The sequence below is a fragment of the Salvelinus alpinus genome, chromosome 31 (assembly GCF_045679555.1).
Source record: "Salvelinus alpinus chromosome 31, SLU_Salpinus.1, whole genome shotgun sequence".
Classification (NCBI taxonomy): Eukaryota; Metazoa; Chordata; class Actinopteri; order Salmoniformes; family Salmonidae; genus Salvelinus; species Salvelinus alpinus.
The window spans coordinates 5,758,909-5,781,102 of NC_092116.1; the positions used below are offsets into that span (position 1 = coordinate 5,758,909).

General features: G+C 45.6%; 1 protein-coding gene across 5 annotated transcripts in view; it reads right to left on the reverse strand.

The window, feature by feature from the left end:
* Positions 1-22,194, reverse strand: part of LOC139561098 (ankyrin-2-like) — a 256,021-nt gene that overhangs the window by 102,370 nt on the left and 131,457 nt on the right. The window contains exon 1 of one of the 5 annotated variants that reach the window (XM_071377949.1): positions 19,622-20,346. The exons of 2 other annotated variants lie outside the window; for them this stretch is intronic. In XM_071377949.1, the coding sequence (XP_071234050.1) occupies positions 19,622-19,756 (135 nt within the window). In that variant the 5' untranslated portion in view covers positions 19,757-20,346. Of the gene's footprint in view, positions 1-19,621; positions 20,347-22,194 lie in introns of those variants that run through there. 2 more of the 5 variants (XM_071377947.1, XM_071377948.1) reach the window with 2 other exon arrangements.

Consider the following 22,194-nt stretch of genomic DNA (forward strand, 5'->3'; position numbering starts at 1 on the left):
ATTTAAATGTATTGTGTTGTGTGAGTCTTGTCCTCGGTGTGTCACAGTGAAGCCTACAGCACTGATTATTGATTGGGTGAAGCTGGGCGGCAAATGAAAGGCAGAGCCAGATCTTTTTATTGAATTGATCTCGCTCTCAGGGTTGAGGATTTGTAATTCATTCACCCCCAGATCCACCATAGTGATTGATCTCAGCTGAGAGAGGCCTAGCTAGGTGTTTGCCAGATCTTTTGTGAGCTTGTCTCATTTGAGATGCTACTCAGCTGCATTTCAAGATTTGTGTGTGTGTGTGTGTGTGTGTGTGTGTGTGTGTGTGTGTGTGTGTGTGTGTGTGTGTGTGTGTGTGTGTGTGTGTGTGTGTGTGTGTGTGTGTGTGTGTGTGTGTGTGTGTGTGTGTGTGTGTGTGTGTGTGTGTGTGTGTGTGTGCGTGATCCTGTATGTGTTCTGTAAATGTGAGGTAAATGTGCCCGTTCTCTCTGGTCTGAACATGTGACTTGGCATTGTGACGGTACTAACAATGCCCACCCTGTTTCAAAATGTCGGCCAAATATTTCTCATTCACTGGAATATGTTAGCCCATGCAGGGAGTAAACACACTTCATTGTAAAGAACCACACAACCATGGAAAACTATTCTCTAAGAATGAATGAATAAATTAACAAAAAAATGAGGCAATTTTAGACCTTTTACTGCCGGGCAATTATCAGACTCAAAAGTCTGGAGGCATATTGTGTAAAAGTGTGAAGAGAGGGCAATTAAATCGTTTCAACCACTTCCAACTAACTGAGGAGAAGCATCCAACTGCAGAGAGCGTTAACGAGCCATACAAATGAGTTACTCAAACCAGAAGTACAGACTCCTTCAGAGCTTCTTCGAAGTCTATTTCTGCAGAGTCACCCCCATCGTCTATAAAACATTTACATGATCGGACCATTAATATCCCTCTCTAAGCCTTCTCACACCAACTCACACACACACACAACCCCATCACATACACTTGACTATAGGTTAGACCCATCACTATAGACCAGACACAAATAATGTGGAGACGAAACCTTCCTTTAAAAAAGGAAAGTATAATCGAATAACAATGAATTATCTCTATTAACCTTATCCTCCAGGTAATTTACTCATGTCTCCTTCAATTGTGTTTTTAATGCTTGCATGCCTGCATTGTCTGCCAACAAACACATTCTCTTAGTTTGCCCAATGGGAAATAATGTTAATATGGTGTATCAGAGATCCAGACCCCGCCCCTAAGCACATGCATCACAAGCGATAGCAACTAAACAACCCCTTCTGCCACTCCCCCACTAACCCAATCACTTCCTACCATGTTTAACCCCTCCCACTACTCAATATCAAACCCCCCACCCACTAATTCCCAACCCATCCAATTCCACCACTGGTGCCTCCATCTAAAGGATATTTTGTTTCAATTTCCCTCAGTAAAACAGCTGAGATGAATATGTAATCATGTGGGCGGAGCAGACAACAACCAGCTTAAATCTGTGGTCAAATCAAATCAAACTTTATTTGTCACCTGCGCCGAATACAACATGTGTAGACCTTACTGTGAAATGCTTACTTACAAGCCCTTAACCAACAGTGCAGTTCAAAAAAGAGTTAAGAAAATATTTACTAAAGTAAAAAATAATAAAAAAGTAACACAATAAAATAACAATAATGAGGCTAAATACAGGGGGGTACCGGTACCGAGTCAGTGTGCGGGGGTACAGGTTAGTCGAGGTAATTTGTACATGTAGGTAGGGGTGAAGTGACTATGCATAGCTAATAAACAGTGAGTAAGTAGCAGCAGTGTAAAAAACACATGGGTGGGTGTCAATGTAAATAATCAGGTGGCCATTTGATTAGTGATGTATTGGGCCGTACGCACTACCCTCTGTAGCACCTTACAGTCAAATGTCGAGAAGTTACCATACCAGGCGGTGATGCAACCTGTCAGGATGCTCTCGATGGTGCAGCTGTATAACTTTTTGAGGAGCTGGGGACCCATGCCAAATCTTTTCAGTCTCCCGAGGGGGAACTCGGGACCATCGTTTGTTGGTGATGTGGACACCAAGGAACTTGAAACAATCAACCCGCTCCACTACAGCCCCGTCGATGAGAATGGGGGCCTGTTCAACCCGCTGTTTCCTGTAGTCCACAATCATCTCCTTTGTTTTGATCACGTTGAGGGAGAGGTTGTTGTCCTGGCACCACACGGCTAGGTCTCTGACCTCCTCCCTATAGGCTGTCTCATCATTGTCGGTGATCAGGCCTAACACTATTGTGTCATCGGCAAACGTAATGATGGTGTTGGAGTCGTGCCTGGCCGTGCAGTCATGAGTGAACAGGAAGTACAGGAGGAGACTGAGCACGCACCCCTGAGGGGCTCCAGTGTTGAGGATCAGCGTGGCGGATGTGTTGTTACCTACCCTTACCACCTGGGGTAGACCCGTCAGGAAGTCCAGGATCCAGTTGCAGAGGGAGGTGTTTAGTCCCTGTCCTTAGCTTAGTGATGAGCTTTGAGGGAACTATAGTGTTGAACACTGAGCTGTAGTCAATGAATAGCATTCTCACATAGGTGTTCCTTTTGTGCAGGTATGAAAGGACAGTGTGGAGTGCAATAGAGATTGCATCATCTGTGGATCTCTTGGGGCGGTATGCAAATTGTAGTGGGTCTAGGGTTTTTGGGATAATGGTGTTAATGTGAGCCATGACCAGCCCTTCAAAGCAATTCATGGCTACAGACGTGAGTGCTACGGTCGGTAGTAATTTAGGAAGGTTACCTTAGTGTTCTTAGGCACAGGGACTATTGTGGTTTGCTTGAAACATGTTTGTAGTACAGATTCAGACAGGGAGAGGTTGAAAATGTCAGTAAAGACACTTGCCAGTTGGTCAGCGCATGCTCAGAGTCCACGTCCTGGTAAGCCCGATGGCCTTGTGAATGTTGACCTGTTTAAAGTTCTTACTCACATTGGCTGCGGAGAGCATGATCACACAGCTGATGCTCTCATGCATGTTTCAGTGTTACTTGCCACAAAGAGAGCATCGACGGGGCTTTAGTGGAGCAGGTTGAGAGCTTCAAGTTCCTTGGTGTCCACATCACCAACAAACTATCATGGTCCAAGCACAAGAAGACAGTCGTGAAGAGGGCAAGACAAAACCTATTCCCCCTCAGGAGACTGAAAATATTTGGCATGGGTCCTCAGATCCTCAAAAGGTTCTACAGCTGCACCATCGAGAGCATCCTGACGGGTTGCATCACTGCCTGGTACGGCAACTGTTCGGCCTCCGACCGCAAGTCACTACATAGGGTAGTGCGTACGGCCCAGTACATCACTGGGGCCAAGCTTCCTGCCATCCAGGACCTCTATACCAGGTGGGTCAGAGGAAGGCCTTAAAAATGGTCAAAGACTTCAGCTACTCTAGTCATAGACTGTTCTCTCTGCTACCGCACAGAAAGCGGTACCGGAGACCCAAGTCTAGGTCCAAGAGGCTTCTAAACAGCTTCTACCCCCAAGCCATAAGACTTGAACATCTAATCAAATGGCTACCCAGACTATTTGCATTGCCCCACCCCTCTCCCCCTTTTACAATGCTGCTACTCTCTGTTATTATCTATGCATAGTCACTTTAATAACTATACCTACATGTACATATGACCTCAATTACCTCCACTAACCGTTGCCCCCGCACACTGACTCTGTACCGTTACCCACAGTATATAGCCTCGCTATTGTTATTTTACTGCTGCTCTTTAATTACTTGTTACTTTTATTTATTTTTGGGGTGTATTTTTCTTAAAACTGCATTGTTGGTTAAGGGCTTGTAAGTAAGCATGTGACAAATAACATTTGATTTGATTTGACAAACAGAGAGGAGGAGAAAGCTTGTTAAAAAGTAGGGGCGTAGGACTCTGGGCTAGGGGTTGCACTCTGACCAAAAATCTCATCACCCAATTAGAGTCGCATTAGCAGATGGGTGGGTGTGGTCGGGGTGGGCTAGCTCGGGGAAAAGGGCATCTTCCAGTTTAGCTAGAAGGGGATGGGCAAGATGAACGCAATTAGGATTCTCAATGGACAAGTTTGGCTACTGAGCAAACAGGTCAACACGCGACAAACTGCTTGTCAAACGGGAGACGCTGCACAGTGTGGAGCAGTGCACTCGGATGCCCTGTGGAGGACACTGATGTAATACTCAACATGTTGTACGTGGTACGTTTCCACATAGCTGTGGATCAATAAGTACCACTTAGACACACTTGACATACAGTGCCAGTCAAAAGTTTGGACACGCCTACTCATTCAAGGGTTTGTCTTCATTTTACTATTTTCTACATTGTAGAATATTAGTGAAGACATCAAAACTATGAAATAACACATATGGAATCATGTGGTAACCAAAGAAAGTGTTAAATCAAAATATATTTTAGATTATTCAAAGTAGCCACCCTATGCCTTGATGAAAGCTTTGCATATTCTTGGCATTCTCTCAACCAGCTTCACCTGGAATGCTTGGAGTTCCCATATATGCTGAGAACTTGTTGGTTGCTTTTCTTTCACTCTGCGGTCCAACTCATCCCAAACCATCTCAATTGGTTTGAGGTCAGGTGATTGTGGAGGCCAGGTCATCTGATGCAGCACGCCATCACTTTCTTTCTTGGTCAAATAGCCCTTACACAGCCTGGAGGTGTATTGGGTCATTGTCCTGTTGAAAAATAAATGATAGTCCCACTAAGCGCAAACCAGATGTGATGGCGTATCACTCCAGAATGCTGTGGTAGCCATGCTGGTTAAGTGTGCCTTGAATTCTAAATAAATCACAGATAATGTCACCAGCAAAGCACCCCCATACCATCACCCCTCCTCCTCCATGCTTCACGGTGGAAACTACACATGCGCAGATCATCCGTCTGCCTACTTTGCATCTCACAAAGACACGGCAGTTGGAACCGTCAGACCAAAGGACAGATTTCCACTGTCTGATGTTCATTGCTCGTGTTTCTTGGCCTAAGTAAGTATCTTCTTCTTATTGGTGTCCTTTAGTAGTGGTTTCTTTGAAGCAATTCGACCATGAAGACCTGATTCACGCAGTCTCCTCTGAACAGTTGATGTTGAGATGTGTCTGTTACTTGAACTCTGTGAAGCATTTATTTGGACTGCAATTTCTGAGGCTGGTAACTCTAATGAACTTATCCTCTGCAGCAGAGGTAACTCTGGGTCTTCCTTTCCTGTGGCGGTCCTCATGAGAGACAGTTTCATCATAGCACTTGATGGTTTTTGGAACTGCACTTGAAGAAACTTTCATGACATTTTCCTGATTGACTGACCTTCATGTCTTAAAGTAATGATGGACTGTCGTTGCTCTTTGATTATTTGAGCTGTTCTTGCCATAATATGGACTTGGTCTTTTACCAAATAGGGCTATCTTATGTATACCAGCCCTACCTTGTCACAACACAACTGATTAGCTCAAACTCATGAAAGAAAGAAATTCCACAAATGAACTTTTAACAAGGCACACCTCTAATTGAAATGCATTCCAGATGACTATCTCATGAAGCTGGTTGAGAGAATGCCAAGAGTGGGCAAAGCTGTCATCAAGGCAAAGAGTGGCTACTTTGAAGAATCTCAAATATAAAATATATTTTGATTTGATTTAAACTTTTTGGGTTACTACATAATTCCATATGTGTTATTTCATAGTTTTGATGTCTTCACTATTATTCCACAACGTGGAAAATAGTAAAAATAAAGAAAAACCCTTGAATGAGTAGGGGTGTCCACACTTTTGTCTAGTACTATACATATTCACTTCCCTGCCCTGGGATCAAAAATCAAAAACAGGCTTCCCTACTTTATAGGGTAACGTATTTGCAAAAGACTATGAAAATCAAATGAATAACAGAAGTCGGTGGTCCACGTTGCCATGGAAACACAGGCATTCTTGTTGCTCAGTTGATGCGAGGACATTTTTTCCTCTAAAACCATAAAACCATAGATACACTGCATCTTTCTATTGGAAATGCTCAAATGACATATGTGTTTCTGACACAAAGATTGACAACAGACCTACAGTGTTGCCTGGAGTGATCTAGTCTAGTACAGTATAGGGTTTAACGTCTTGTACTGCCGTAACCATGGTGGCCAGATCGTAGCCATTCTGAATGGCCAGAGGCTGGGCCAGATGTTGGGGATTTAGGGTCGATTTGGTTCAGCGGCTCAACCAACCCATCCCCCTTCACCGAGAACCCTTTCAACTATCCAAACCCCCACTGTGCGACAGCCTGGCTACACCAGACTTGACCAGCCCAGACGTTCATCTACGGTCACTCATCTGGCTTTGACCATAGCTTCACCATCAGTTGTCCGCCAAAACACTCAAACAAAACAAATATACAGACAGAGGGAGAATTGGGCCAGAGAAGAGTAGTAGCCAATATGGCTGGCCGATGCTAATGTCCAATAGCCAGTCTGTCTACATCACACAAGACGATATTTAAACAAGCCTATCTAATGTATGCATTCCCTTTAATCTCTATGGATTATGGCGACAGAGCCGCACCAGATGAGCCATTCGCCCTTTATTTGTCACAGTTCCCTCGTATCGGTTCAAAAGGCTTTGACATTACAAAACAAAATTATTTTCCAATCGTTTCGTTCTGAACAGAACCGTCATTTTTTTTGTTCCGTTCCACTGTTCCGACCAGCAAAATAAAGTTCTGAACCGGTTTGAAGCCACAAACAAGTACAGGTTTATATCGTTCCTTTCTGTTCCTTTTCAAACCTCTGAAACAGATTTCAGATTGGGGCGGCAGCGTAGCCTAGTGGTTAGAGCGTTGGACTAGTAACCGAATTGTTGCAAGATTGAATCCCCAAGGTACAAAATCTGTCGTTCTGCCTCTGAACAAGGCAGTTAACCCACTGTTCCTAGGCCAAAATTGAAAATAAGAATTTGCTCTTAACTGACTTGCCTAGTTAAATAAAGGTAAAATTAAAAAAATAAAGATTAGCTCGACATTAAAATACTTCTCCAATCAGTGCGGATAGAGCAGCTTGCTATGGAGCAGGCAAGCTATAGTTGTTTTAGCCTAGGCATCGACGTTATTGGCTGCCTAGGCTATAGTTGTTTACATGTGCGATGGACAACCAAGTTTGGGGCACAAGACGTGAAATTTTGTGGGTGGTGAGAGAGCGCATGAGGGTAGAGGAGAAGGCTTGGGCATCTTGTTATGACATGAATTATCTGAATTAGACCCACGGAATTATACATACGGAGGAGTGGCTTCTATGGCGGAACTTTGAATGTCTTTGAACTTCAGAGAGTTGGACCAGAGCTGTGTAGCTAGCTAGCAAACATGCGTGTGTGTGCAGAGCAGCACCAGAATGAAGAACACTTACATTTTTGTAGTTAATAAATCCAATGTGAAACGTGATAACTATATTATCCATAACTAGCACTGAAAAAGTGAATCCATTCTTCTCGAATTAAAAATCTTTCCCTAATTTCCGAATCACACTTGTAACGTCAGTAGGGTCTAAGATTCGGAGCAAGAGGGGCACGTTGCCTAAAAACGCACACACAGGAAAATATTTTCAGCTGGCAAGTAGACACTGGAATATGTTTCTGAGTGACAGAGTGAGGGCTTTGGCATAGGTGCCTTTATGCACTTTTTTGTGAAGAAAAGAAAATGCCTTGAACGTAAAATAACGTTATTAACCGGTTCCCATGCTTTTAAAATAACGGTTCTGTTCCGGAACAGTATAGATCACTTTTGTTCCCGTTTCTGATTCTGTTCCTCGAAAAATGTCGCTATTTTCCGGTTTTCGGTTCTGTTTCCTGAACCGGTTTCAACCCCTGGTACAAAGAGAGAAAGAACTGGAGGAACAATTTTAACTCTCAGAGGACAGACAAAAGTAACACCAGGATATGACTAACACAGCGATGAGGCAGAAAGCTACATTTGTGAAAATGGGATACCTCAGAGAGATTTCAGAAACTGGCATAATTCAAGTGTGCCTCCCCCTCTATCTCTCTGTTCATCTCTCTGTATCACATTCACCACAGTACTCCTGGAACCTCTCATGTAAAATGGATAATCCAGCAGTACTACATCCACCCCCAAAAGTAAAAAGATAGAAGGGAGAGAGAGGAGACAGACGGAGAGAGTTTGAAAGGCCACAGGCTCTCTGTGAGGTTGTCCTTCAGCTGCTCCAACTGTGATTAATTCTTCCAGAAATAAACTGGGGCAGCGAAGTCTGTACAGCCAGGGTCTACGGGAAAGGAGATGGGCAAAGGAAACTGATTCAGGCGAACCCTGATATGCATTAAAATGTGCTGAACCTAACACCTCAAATACCCAATTCAGTCCAATTTTCCAGACAAAAAATGTGAAACCCAATCACTCATCATAAAATCATCAATGCGGAATAGTACCTAAACACTGAGGAAAAATCACTTACCTTTCTCATGGTCCCAAAAGCCACGAACGAATCAACCGTCAGCCATGAAGTCTGCATCTCCTTCACCTGAACACACCTCAATACCCGAATCCCCCCACAAGAGCTACCCTTCCTTCCGACCCAAGGTCTCTGAAGCTAAACACAGTGTGCAGTCCAACCGTGTGATGATATCCCTGGTGTGAGGACCAATAGTATTGACAGGGACCCAGTGTTTGTCCCAAAAACAGCCCCAGGACCTGGACTGGGACCAGCAAGGGAATAATTAAACAGAAACCTAAAGCAATTGGTGACTGTAATTGGCGAGACTCTAATCTCAGCTGATATCTCGGGCACACAGGTTATCACGACACTTTACCAACCCGAACACACTGGAAACTGGAGAGGCACTAGTACAGACTACAGGGTGTGTTGAGATGCTGAACCTAGCTGTAAATAACTGTCCAGACGCCCACATAACAGTAACCTACTGTAGATCTCCACAAACCGTCAGGGGGAACCAAGTGGAGACTTTGTTGTAAAGTACCAATGTTCTTGCACAGATGGATGGTATGGATAAACGCTTGTAGAAACATAAATATTCAGTGATTCTAAATGGACAAAGATACACCGATGACTCATGTGAACACATTGATATGCTGCTGGTTGGGAGAAGCAACAGGCACCGATATCACACATTTCAGAGCTAGCTCACTCTACCTGTGGCTCGAAACCTACAGGACTCTGACAGTAAAATTCCAATTAACAACCCACTCACATTTCTCTCACGGCTCTCTCACCATCACATTTAATTATTGATAGGCTCTCTTTCTCTCCACAATGCTGACGGAAAGTAGACTGCTTTGAACAGAAACAAGGACTTCCCAGGCGAATTGGGAAGCCCAAAGTACTGACACACTTTTGAGTTATGCCCTTCTAACATCCAGAGAAACCGCATTTGGTTATGTATGTAGCTCATGTGACCAATGGAATGAGATGAACCAATTTGCCCAAGACTCACATCTGGCAAAGGGATTTGTAATGGTGGTTTAGTTGGAACTGACACTAAATGGGGTGTACTGGAGGAATATTTGGTAGTTAAGCTCTTTTGGAAAATCCTTACACTCAACTAAATGAGCTAGAATGTAACGAGGCGTGCAAAATGCTGGCGAGTGTTGCATTATTGTCATTGAAAATGAATGAATGTCCACTCTGTCGAAGACTCAAATTCAGATTCAGATGATGATTTCAAAAAGGCAATACATTCATCTTTGCGTCTTCGTCTGTGACATCCCTACATGATTCCCTTTGGGTTACCATGGTTATTTTACTGGCCCTGAGCTACCGTTTTACATAGTACCATGGCAATGAGATTAGACTGTAATCCTGGATTTCTCCAATCCCAGTTTAGTGCCAAACAGGGGATACAGTACAGCCATAAACTAGTCTCCTCAGCGATAATACCCCATCTAGACAGAAAACTGACTGTGAAAAGGAAACGTCAGATTACTACGACTGCTAGATAGGGCATCAATTCTAGATTTGTATCATTTGTTTTTCGTACAATTTGACAATCACAGTGATGACAACACAGATAACTATTACTGTATTTAAACCTCACCAAATACACATGAATCATTTTATTTAGGCTGTCAAACAAGTTCAAAACAAATGTAACAGTACAGTCCACTAGTTCAGACAGATAGCAGATGTTCAGCCTACTTATAGCAAGCATACTGTACAACACTTGCAATGCAGGCCGGGACACTTTGTACTACATACGGTAGATCCACACGCACTAATCTACAGGAGCTGAATTGGAGGAGGGAGGAGAAGGCAAGATGGTGAGATGGAGAGAGTAGAGAGAGAGAGAGTGTGGTTTTGATCATTCTGCATAAACAATTCGCCCTACATTGTTTCAGAAAGGAATCTAGCTGCAGAGAAGCAGATCAAATGGATTAGTTACTCTGTGCTAAATATTGTAAAGCAAGTGCAACATGTAGGTGCATCTCTCAACCAATCAGAAATGAAAGTTGCTGTTAGGGGGTTTGTATGTGTGTGCGTGTGTGTGTGTGTGTGGGGGGGGGGGGGTTAATTCATGTGTAAGAGTATGTGCATGTATATGCAAGCGTTTTTGTGTATGTGGGTATTGTATAAGGGCGATTCCTTGGGAAAGTCTGCCTGAGCATGCACAAATAAAGTTAGTAATTTACAATGAAACCATGTTCATAGCTTGTTATTCCACTCACAGCTGTTCCCCAGTGTTAGTTAGGAAGATAAGATGCTATTGAAGCGATACAGACCAGCTTGGAGTATCGTGATGATTGTTTGCGTGTTCTACAGTCTTGTAAATACAGCGAGTATACAAAACATGACATAGACTGACCAGGTGAATCCAGGTGGAAGCTATGATCACTTATTGATGTCACTTGTTAAATCCACTTCAATCAGTGTAGATGAAGCGGAGGAGACAGGTTAAAGAAGGATGTTTAAGCCTTGAGATAATTGACACATGGATTGTGTGTGTGTGCCATTCAGAGGGTGAATGGACAAGGCAAAAGATTTAAGTACCTTTGAACGGGGTCCGGTAGTAAGTGCCAGGCGCACCGGTTTGTGTCAAGAACTGCAACGCTGCTGGGTGATTCACACTCAACAGTTTCCCGTGTGTACAGTACCAAGAACGGTCCACCACACAAAATACATCCAGCCAACTTGACAGAACTGTGGGAAACATTGGAGTCAACATGGGCCGGCATCCCTGTGGAGGAATGCTTTCGACAACTTTTAGAGTCCGTGTCCCAACGAATTGAGGCTGTTGTGAGGGCAAAGGGCAAAGGGGGGGGGGGGGGGGGTGCTATGACATACTATGTTGTTTAATCTAAAGGCCATAACAAAAACAATACAACAACTACAACAACAACAACAAGAGGAAGGAAGCAGATTGGAGTAGTCAACTTATGGACTTCAAAGTTCATGCTTATTGAAGGTGCTTCCAAAAGAACACAGTTATGTGTTTTTGTTACCAGTGTAATGTTTGACTTGCAATAGTCTAACCCCAGTTCTCCTGTTGTACGAGTCTAGGGGGAGTTCTTCATTTGTTACGTAAAGGAAGACGTTACGAGACGTCTCCAAGCCAATAGAGGGCGCTGCTGTTGTGTGTATCTTAGTGTGTTACTCTATTGTACCAGTGAGCCAAGTTAGGAATAACTTACTGTGCACTGATTTTGTACCTTGGGGATTCAATCTTGCAACAATTCGGTTACTAGTCCAACGCTCTAACCACTAGGCTACGCTGCCGCCCCAATCTGAAAGCGTAATGATATCCGTAACATCCATAACGGAGGGTGTAACATCCTAACGGAGGGTGTAACATCCTAACGGAGGGTGTAACATCCATAACGGAGGGTGTAACATCCATAACGGAGTGTGTAACATCCATAACGGAGGGTGTAACATCATAACGGAGGGTGTAACATCATAACGGAGGGTGTAACATCCATAACGGAGGATGTAACATCCTAACGGTGGGTGTAACATCATAACGGAGGGTGTAACATCCATAACGGAGGGTGTAACATCCATAACGGAGGGTGTAACATCCATAACGAAGGGTATAACATCCATAACGGAGGGTGTAACATCCATAACGGAGGGTGAAACATCATAACGGAGGGTGTAACATCATAACGGAGGGTGTAACATCCTAACGGAGGGTGTAACATCCTAACGGAGGGTGTAACATCCATAACGGAGGGTGTAACATCATAACGGAGGGTGTAACATCCATAACGGAGGGTGTAACATCATACCGGAGGGTGTAACATCATAACGGAGGGTGTAACATCATAACGGAGGGTGTAACATCATAACGGAGGGTGTAACATCATAACAGAGGGTGTAACATCATAACGGAGGGTGTAACATCATAACGGAGGGTGTAACATCCATAACGGAGGGTGTAACATCATAACGGAGGGTGTAACATCATAACGGAGGGTGTAACATCCATAAAGGAGGGTGTAACATCATACCGGAGGGTGTAACATCATAACGGAGGGTGTAACATCCATAACGGAGGGTGTAACATCCATAACGGAGGGTGTAACATCCATAACGAAGGGTATAACATCCATAACGGAGGGTGTAACATCCATAACGGAGGGTGTAACATCATAACGGAGGGTGTAACATCATAACGGAGGGTGTAACATCATAACGGAGGGTGTAACATCCTAACGGAGGGTGTAACATCCATAACGGAGGGTGTAACATCATAACGGAGGGTGTAACATCCATAACGGAGGGTGTAACATCATACCGGAGGGTGTAACATCATAACGGAGGGTGTAACATCATAACGGAGGGTGTAACATCATAACGGAGGGTGTAACATCATAACGGAGGGTGTAACATCCATAACGGAGGGTGTAACATCATAACGGAGGGTGTAACATCATAACGGAGGGTGTAACATCCATAAAGGAGGGTGTAACATCATACCGGAGGGTGTAACATCATAACGGAGGGTGTAACATCATAACGGAGGGGAAATGACAGTCTTATCAAAATGATTGTTTTTGGAATCGCTGGAATCCCCCTTCGGTGAGTATTCATCTTCACAGAAACTATAGGTCAGCACTACCACCATCATGACCACCAGCAAATAGAGACAGGAGGAATAATGGAGCAGGATAATGTACTGTGGTAGACAACAGGTGTATCGCTCCTGTGACTCACACACACCCACATGCAGGCAGGTCAACACCTGCCTGGTATCCAGCTCAACTACCACCCTCTGAATGATATGATATATTCTCTCGCTCTATCAGCTCTGGCCATTTCAGCCAACCTCTGTCGAGCCTTTGTCTTGTACAAGCCTACATACCACACCTCTTCCTTCAGCGATAACCTACACTTCTGTACGTGGGTGTGCTAAGATACACATTCCTGTATGTAATAAACGCACTACCTAGCACAGCAACATACATGTACTGGAATTGGCAGTAGTACTCCGGATCTGTGTACCTCAGCCACTCCAGCACATCGCCGTACAGAGATCAGCGCCGAGAGGCACTATGCAGAATATAACGGACATAAAAGACCATCGAACAGACGAAGCGGAGAGATTAGTATTGAACTGCCCAGGGGTCCAAGCGGCAGATTACACAAGTTACACTACATGTCTATCCTTATGATACACGCACGTATGCGTGCGCGGCGCACACTTCTGACTACTTTAGACGAAACCGTACTACTGTACGTTACGTGGGGACAGTTGATGCAGTCATCAATCTATCCATTTCACTTCGTAACTCTAAGCAGCTCCATAACTCGGCTGGGTTATATTTGCCAGGGCGGAGAGCGAAGCATAAGAATACAGCGTGTGATTTGGGTAGCATGAGAAGATCTTCAGTGAAAGAGGCGTCAAGGTAACGACTGTCTGAGGAAAAGCTATTCAGAACACAGATATCGATTTTCTGACTCTGACAATATAAGCAGCGTTTTTGGATTCCACAAAGTAAAACTCCGCAGTGCAGGGAGTCCGCATTTTCTCGATGTTGGTGAGAACTGACTGAGGAACTCTGTAACCTGTGCCAATATCATGATTATTAAGTAATATACTGCAGGTAATATGGATAGACGGTGTGTGTGTGTGTATGTGCCAGTGTGTGTGCCAGTGTGTGTGCCAGTCTGCATGCCCCAGTATGCATACGCACGGATGTGTGTGTGTGTGTGTGTGTGTCTCTATGTGTAAGTGTACTAAGTCGGTTCGTGTGCGTTACTGTATCGACTGTATGTGGCAGCAATTATTCATCAGCACAGTTTTCACCAAGGATATCTCCCCATCATCCTCCATATCTCCACATCCAGGTGAAAATCCTGGACCCTCTACCCCAACACGGGTGCCTTTCCCTGGGTTAAGCACAGCGTGGTATTTCTCCCCCCCCCCCCGCCTGGTTCTTTGGGATCCGGCCACAAAACGTGTATGGGTCCCACTATCCATAAAGATACAGGAGCATGTGTGTGTAACACAGAGAGAAATAGGTCACATAGACCCGGAGAAAGGAAACGCAGCGGACTTCCTCCCTACTTAGATGAAAGGGTTAATTCCTTTTCACATTATACGCGTTTGAGTGGAGGCAGCCTTATTGCAGACGTAGAGGGAAGAGAGCGAGTGAGGGGTATTATACTGGGGTGAGCAGTTTCACTGTAGCCTCACTTGTCCTGTGGGTTATTGCTCCACAGTGAGATGGTGCATAGGTGCTGCTCTGAACCTTAAAGGCTGTCCCAATAGGAGAACCCTTTTGAAGAGCCCTTCTTGGTTGCAGGTAGAACCATAGTTTCCTAGCATTGGCTACCTTTTCCTTTTCCACAGGACAGTGGTAATACACCACCAACACATAGATGACGCTACAGAGCTACATTGGCATGATGGGCGAGGACCGGGCCTCCTGGTGGGAGACACGGGACGTTTTCCCACTGAATCGATCTTCTCCTTCCCTCTGTTGGACAGGGTAGTGTTTACTGGCTAGTGTTTACGCTGGTTAAGCCCTTTGTGATGGAATTACAACACACATTATCTCCTGCCCAGCACCAGAGAGAGAGACAGAGAGAGACAGAGAGAGACAGAGAGAGACAGAGAGAGACAGAGAGAGACAGAGAGAGAGAGAGAGAGAGAGAGAGAGAGAGAGAGACAGAGAGAAACAGAGAGAGAGAGAGAGAGAGAGAGAGAGAGACAGAGACACAGCGAGAGAGAGAGAGAGAGAGAGAGACAGAGAAAGAGAGAGAGAGAGAGAGACAGAGAGAGAGAGAGACAGAGAGAGAGAGAGAGAGAGAGAGACAGAGACACAGCGAGAGAGAGAGAGAGAGAGAGAGAGAGAGAGAGAGAGAGAGAGAGAGAGAGAGAGAGAGAGAGAGAGAGAGAGAGAGAGAGAGAGAGAGAGAGAGAGAGAGAGAGAGAGAGAGAGAGAGAGAGAGAGGACTGGGTTTGACACACTGCTGCCAGTACAGGCCATTGAGGAGATGAAGGAGTGTTACGGGCATACGCAAACACGTGCGCGCACGTACAAGCATGCACCCACACACACACAGACATATACTCTGATCTCCAAACCAGTAGTTGAGTCCGGATACAAACTCGAATTAATGAAATGACAGCCATGGCTCTCACAATGACAACATATGTTCTTTGTGCTATTTGGTAACACAGTGGAGGACGAAGAGAAGCTCTATTAGGGTATTATACTAAAGGGAGAACGTCTGCTTAGAGGCTAGTGATGCACGAAGTCAGTCATTTCCCTGACGGACACGAGTTTATGTAGGGAGAGGGAGAGAAGGAGGGAAAGGAGGAGGGAGAGAAGAAGAGAGAGAGAGAGAGAGGGCGAGGGGATATAGGGAGAGAGAGAGAATGAGAAAGAGAGAGAGAGAGAGAGAGAGAGAGAGAGAGAGAGAGAGAGAGAGAGAGAGAGAGAGAGAGAGAGAGAGAGAGAGAGAGAGAGAGAGAGAGAGAGAGAGAGAGAGAGAGAGAGGGGATATAGGGAGAGAGAGTTGACCAGTGTCCGCAGTGCAGGGAGACACCTGTTGCCTGCTGCTCTCCTGTTGCTCCTCTCCTCTGCTCCTCCTCTCCATCGCCACTCTGACACGGCACAGCCACAGGAACATTGATCAGTATTTACCCTGTGTCTCTTCTTCATACTGTACTGCATAATGTGGTAGGCCACTGTCGGACGTAATGGCTCTACTGTAGTCAGTAAAAAAATCCTGGTTACTACAGTACAGAGCCTGGTCAACAATGAACTCATAATGTAATGGTGGACTACTCAAAGTAGTAGATTTGATTTAATAGTGACATTCACCTCACATTCACCTCTCATGGTCACCAGAAATATATAATAAAGTATTATAATACAGTATGTGCAATTTAGCAGACACTTCTATCTAAAGTGACTTATTTAATGCGTGTTTATATTTTGGGCTTGGGTGGCCCCAGTGGGGATCGAACCCAAGACCATTGGCATTGTAAGCGCCATTCTCCCACGACTGAGACACATAGGACCACTAGTGAATGGGATGTTCCCCAAAGGTGGGGGAGGAGGAGCGAGGTGGATAACTGAGCTGCCAGTGATCATATCTCCATCCAAGAAGGAGAATTATACCGCACGCAAGCTATCTCGTCGCTTTGCCGTCCTGCCACTGAACACAAATGCACAACAACAGCGGCGGTTAATCCGCAAACTATCAAAGGCACCGGGGCAACTGTGGAGCAATCTGGGTCTGGATGGGGTCGTACGGGCGAATGACTGGGCGCAGGAAGAGCCTCTGCCTGGCTACGGCTCGCTTGGAGACGACCAAAAGGCACCTAAAGACTCTCAGACCATGAGAAACGATATTCTCTGGTCTGATGAAACCAAAATTGAACACTTGGCCTGAATGCCAAGCGTCACATCTGGAGGAAACCTGGCACCATCCCAGCCAGAGCTCGGACTTGAACCCGATCGAATATCTCTGGTTGACCAAAGTCCCTTCTCCCACGATTGCTCAGTTTGGCCAGGCGGCCAGCTCCAAGAAGAGTCTTGGTGACCTTATATAGACAGGTGTGTGCCTTTCCAAATCATGACCAATCAACTGAATGTATCACAGGTGGACTCCAATCAAGTTGTAGGAACATCTCAAGGATGATCAATGGAAACAGGATGCACCTGAGCTCAATTTAGAGTCTCAAAGGGGAAAGGGTCTGAATACTTACTTAAATAAGGTATTTCTGTTTTACATTTTTTATACATTCCCTAAAATTTCTAAAAACCTGTTTTCGCTTTGTCATTATGGGGTAGTGTGTGTAGATTGCTGAGGAACATGTTTTTATTTAATCCATTTTAGAATAAGGCTCGAACGTAACAAAAGGGGTTGTGAATACTTTTCGAAGGCACTGTATGTCGCTGGTACTACAGCGGTACAGCGGTTTGAGGGTGTCTCCCGGTGTTTTACGTTACATAACCATGCCATAGAGGGACATTACGGTGGAGATTACAGATGAGGAGGAATGTCATGTCTCCCCCAGCAGACAATTTGAACCGCTCCAAATACAGACACGTTCCAATGTCCATACTAGCACACTACTTATGAATGAATGCCCACAATGCATTGCTTCGTATTAAGTGGTAAAGTAGTGTGGATTTCGCCTCTGACTGGTCCGAAACTGATACGAGGTAAATGGTTTTGATTGCGTTGCTTGCTAGAGATAAAGACTTGAATCTGGGCAAGTGGGTGGACGCTTGCTTCAAACACTTGCCGATCATGACCCAAACCCCCAAATTGAATTTATGACACGTTTTTAGGACCCTCGTGTTCACCACATCGGCCATTAGAGCTAGAGTCCTCCTCTACGAGAGAGCAGACCAATAATCCCACTCATAATCTCCTCTGACTGCAGTCAATAACAACAGTAGCCTACAGAGGCGGAGAGGCAAATACACAAGAACAACACAGATAAAATCGCCCCAACAGGCAGGTAAAAGAGTCAAACCTCACTAAAAACGAACAACAGTATTTAGTATATAGCACACAGTAGCCTCGGGGTTAGTTTTGCCATGTAGGGTGTGTTATCTGAGTCAGACTAGTCTATTCTGGGTGGTTAGCCTATCAATGAATGTTGCTGCTTCTTCTATTCGGTTGGCATTATCAATTGGACAGACGGAAAAACAGCCACACACACACTCCGAAAATATCCACGGCACAAAATATGGACTGAGTAATGCTTCAATGAACACACAAATGTCACACCATGGCAGTGGCCAAGGTAGTACAGGCTCAAAATAAGTCATGAATTGCAATGTGAGCAAGTGATATTTTCCAATTCTGCTGCATCAATCTCCTAAGAAACAGCCAAGACATTCATCTGTCTGTGGACACTGTGTGCTTGGGAAGAAACTGAAAAATAGCAAGCACACAAACAAACACACACACACACACACACACTCAATCTATACCTGGATCCAGGGGTGTCACTCTACGCACGGCACGTCCCAGTCAATACGGTAAGCACACCATGTACCCGGCACACATTAGTCCCCATCCCGCCCTATCCTCCTCCCCCCACACACACCTGCACGTCTGCCCCTCCCTTAGAGAACAGAGATGTATATTGGTGATCGTGAACACACCTCACTTTGATTGGTCAACACACATTGAACATAGCCTGGTCCCAGATCTGTTTGTGCTTTTGCCTACTCCAACGCCATTGTCAAGAGTGGAGAAACAGACTGGCACCCAGGCAGGATTGATCATGGACCACCTCAACATACAGAACCAGTGCAATATAGTACACAAACTGTGCAACTACTATCAGGGGAAGTACATGAAATACAGTCAAATGAGACAGCTTGGGGAATAGGGTCGAAAGGTACTGCGCACTCACTGACACTGCACCAGGAGACTGCAGCACAGGCACACGGAGATAGGGACTGGTGTCAAAGGAGGATGCCCAGGGAGGATGCCTGTCCATAGGCAGAGACGGACACCTTTCCGGGCACGGATGTGGAGAGGGTGACACCCCTGCAGTCAGGTTGGAGCATGGGGGACATTGTGACAGGGGAGTGATTGATGAATGATGAGAAGGTGACATGATGATGACGACAGAGAATGAGGAATGGTGACAGAAACCGGATGACGTCAGACGACTCAAACGTGTTATTGGAGTGAGGGTGGTAAGGTAGTGATGGTTAGGGTGGATTCAAGTGGCAAATGTTGATGGTCCGTGGTGCTATTGGTTGGAAAAGAGACCAGGCTAGTAGCAAGGGTTGTGGCAGAGAGAGAACGAGAGAGAGAGAGAGATATTCCTCATTCCTTGATTGTGGCCACGGTGGGTGAGATGACCAGGTAAGCAGTGGAGGGAATGGTCTAGGCGGTGGTGGGTCTAAAAAGAGACATAGCAGAGAGATGGCAACAGAAGGATGGCTCCTCACACCTGGGTGGACTTGGTCATAGCTTGGTTTCGTATATGGAAGTTGGGTGGAATGGTGGAAGGTAGGTATTCGTCCTCATACCTGGATGATGTTGATGATGATGGCAGGATGAGCAGGTACGCGAATACGCGACAGGTTATGATCAGGTGGTGTTGATATGAGGATGGGCAGATGAAGGCGAAGCATGATGGGTATCGTACTGTCTATCCCTCGTACCTTGCGTTTGCGCTCTGCCCGTTCCCGGGAGCGAATCCTCCTCTGGCGGGCTTTCTCCAGAGCCTTCAGGTCAGGACCCTGCTGCTCCACCAGCTCCACCCTGGCCTTCTTAATGTGGGCTGCAGCGTGTGCCATGTCAGCCCGCTACCTCCTACTTCCAGAAAAACCCGACACCAAATCACCTTTTAAAAACACCCCCCCCCCCAGAGTCCCAAAGATATGAACGCCAGCGAAGGGTTGAAAATAATCTGATTCAGTAGATTCCCAGCGGGCGACTTTCCGTCAAAGGGCAGGCAGACGCTCAAGCTGAGTTGTCAGCCACCACGACTCTGCAGGATAGCAAAGGAGGAGGACGGAAATAAGAGAGAAACAGAGAGAGAGAGGTGTAGCCGCTAGTCCTCTATGCCTCCAGCCGCCACCACCACATATGAACTGGTCTAGCCCTGCATGCAGCGCTCCACTCCCTGGAACACGGCATCTGACGTTTGGAGAGTGGATGTGTGGGTAGAGAGAGCGAGAGAGAGAGACTGAGATCCTCCCCTCCCACTGTAATTGCAGAGCTGTCAGCTGTTGTGGGAAGCTTCAGGTTTGGGATCTGTCAGTCAGTCATCCCAACAACAAGACTTCACTCACTGATATTGCAATGGGGGCGGGAGAGAGAGAGAGCGATAGAGAGAGAGAGAGGAAGGGGATGGAGAGAAAGGGTTGGGGAAGGGGGCTACGGTGGTTGAGAGCATAACTCGCTGTTCTTTGGTTGGAAGGTGGAAGGAGCCATGTGAGCCGAATCAAGAGGAGGACACAGAGGACACAGAGGAAATCTCCATCCAATCCCTTACTTCCCCCTACATTAGTGGGAAATGGTAAAGTCCGCCTTGATGACTGGGAGCTGCTGCTGCAGATTTCACAGCTCGAGCTCACACACTCACACATACACACAGATGTCCCCCTTACTGTCACACACACATTTCTTTGCCTGGAGCCATGAATCAAATCAAATTTTATTTGTCACATGCGCCGAATACAACGGGTGTAAGCTTTACCGTGAAATGTTTACCTACAAGCCCTTTCCCAACAATGCAGAGTTAAAAAGTTCAGAAATAGGAAATAGCAACACAATAAAATAACAATCCCCAGCCAAACATGAAAATACCAACATGCACTGGCATGTGTGGATTTAAGAACTGAATGACATTATCTCACGTGTAGTTGAATTGAATGTGCACATATATGACTGCATTTACATGTTGTTTTCCCACATATGTAGGCTTACATATGTTTGGATGATCTCTACAAGCCTGGAGTAAAGTGTGTGTTGGTTGTAAAGAAGCAGCAGCAGTGGCCATATTGTGTCTGTACCAGCCAGGCAGCCCCAGCTGGACCTAGTAGCTAGTGCTACTACACTGGAATCCACTCCTACATCACTCTCACACCCAACACAGCTTACTGAGAGAGAGATCACGGTTGGTTCAGGTTACCCACGGTGCTGGCAAAGGGTCAGTGGACCTAGTGTTGCACCAGGACAGAGAGAGAGAATGAGCGAGAGAGAGAGGGGGGAGAGAGAGAATGAGCGAGAGAGAAAATGAGCGAGAGAGAGAGAGAGAGAGAGAGGGGAAAGAGAGGGGGAGAGAGCGAGAGGGGGGAAAGAGAGAGACTGGAATGAGCGAGAGAGAGAGAGAGGGGATGAGCGAGAGAGAGAGAGAGAGGGGAGAGAGAGAGGGAGAGAGAGAGAATGAGAGAGAGGGGAGAGAGAAAGAGAGAGAAATAGTGATAGTGAAATATAGAGGTTGAGGGTGAAACTGTCATGTTTTGTCATTGATTATCATGTCTTGTCCCTGTGCTTCCCTTCTATTCGTTTCCCTCTGCTGGTCTTATTAGGTTCTTTCCCTCTTTCTATCCCTCTCTCTCCCCCTCCCTCTCTCCCTCTCTCGCTCTCTCTCTCTATCGTTCCGTTCCTGCTCCCAGCTGTTCCTCATTCTCCTAACTACCTCATTTACTCTTTCACACCTGTCCCCTATTTTGCCCTCTGATTAGAGTCCCTATTTCTCCCTCTGTTTTCCGCTTCTGTCCTTGTCGGATCCTTGTTTGATGTTTGCTGTTCTGTGTCCTTGTTCCGCCCTGTCGTGTTTTTGCCTTCTTCAGATGCTGCGTGTGAGCAGGTGTCTATGTCAGCTACGGCCTGTGCCTTCCCGAAGCGACCTGCAGTCTGTGGCCGCGTCTCCAGTCGTTCCTCTCTACTGACGAGAGGATTTCAGTTTTCCTGTTTTGGATTTACCTAAGATAATATCCAGGAGTATCGGTTTTTGTTTAAGACTGGAATAAAGACTCTGTTTCATTTAAGTCGCTTTTGGGTCCTCATTCATCAGGATAACAGAAACCAGAGAGGACATCAAATGAGAGGATGGAGGGATGGAGAGGAAGATAAAGGAACAGAAGAAAGACAGGGTGTGAAAAGAGATTGATAAGGAAGAGAAAGGCAGAGAGGAAGAGAGAGGAATGGACCCACCCCCCTCCTCAACCCTATTCAGTGTCATTGTATTCAGTCCATGTGATAAATCAGCCTCCTCTCCTCTCTT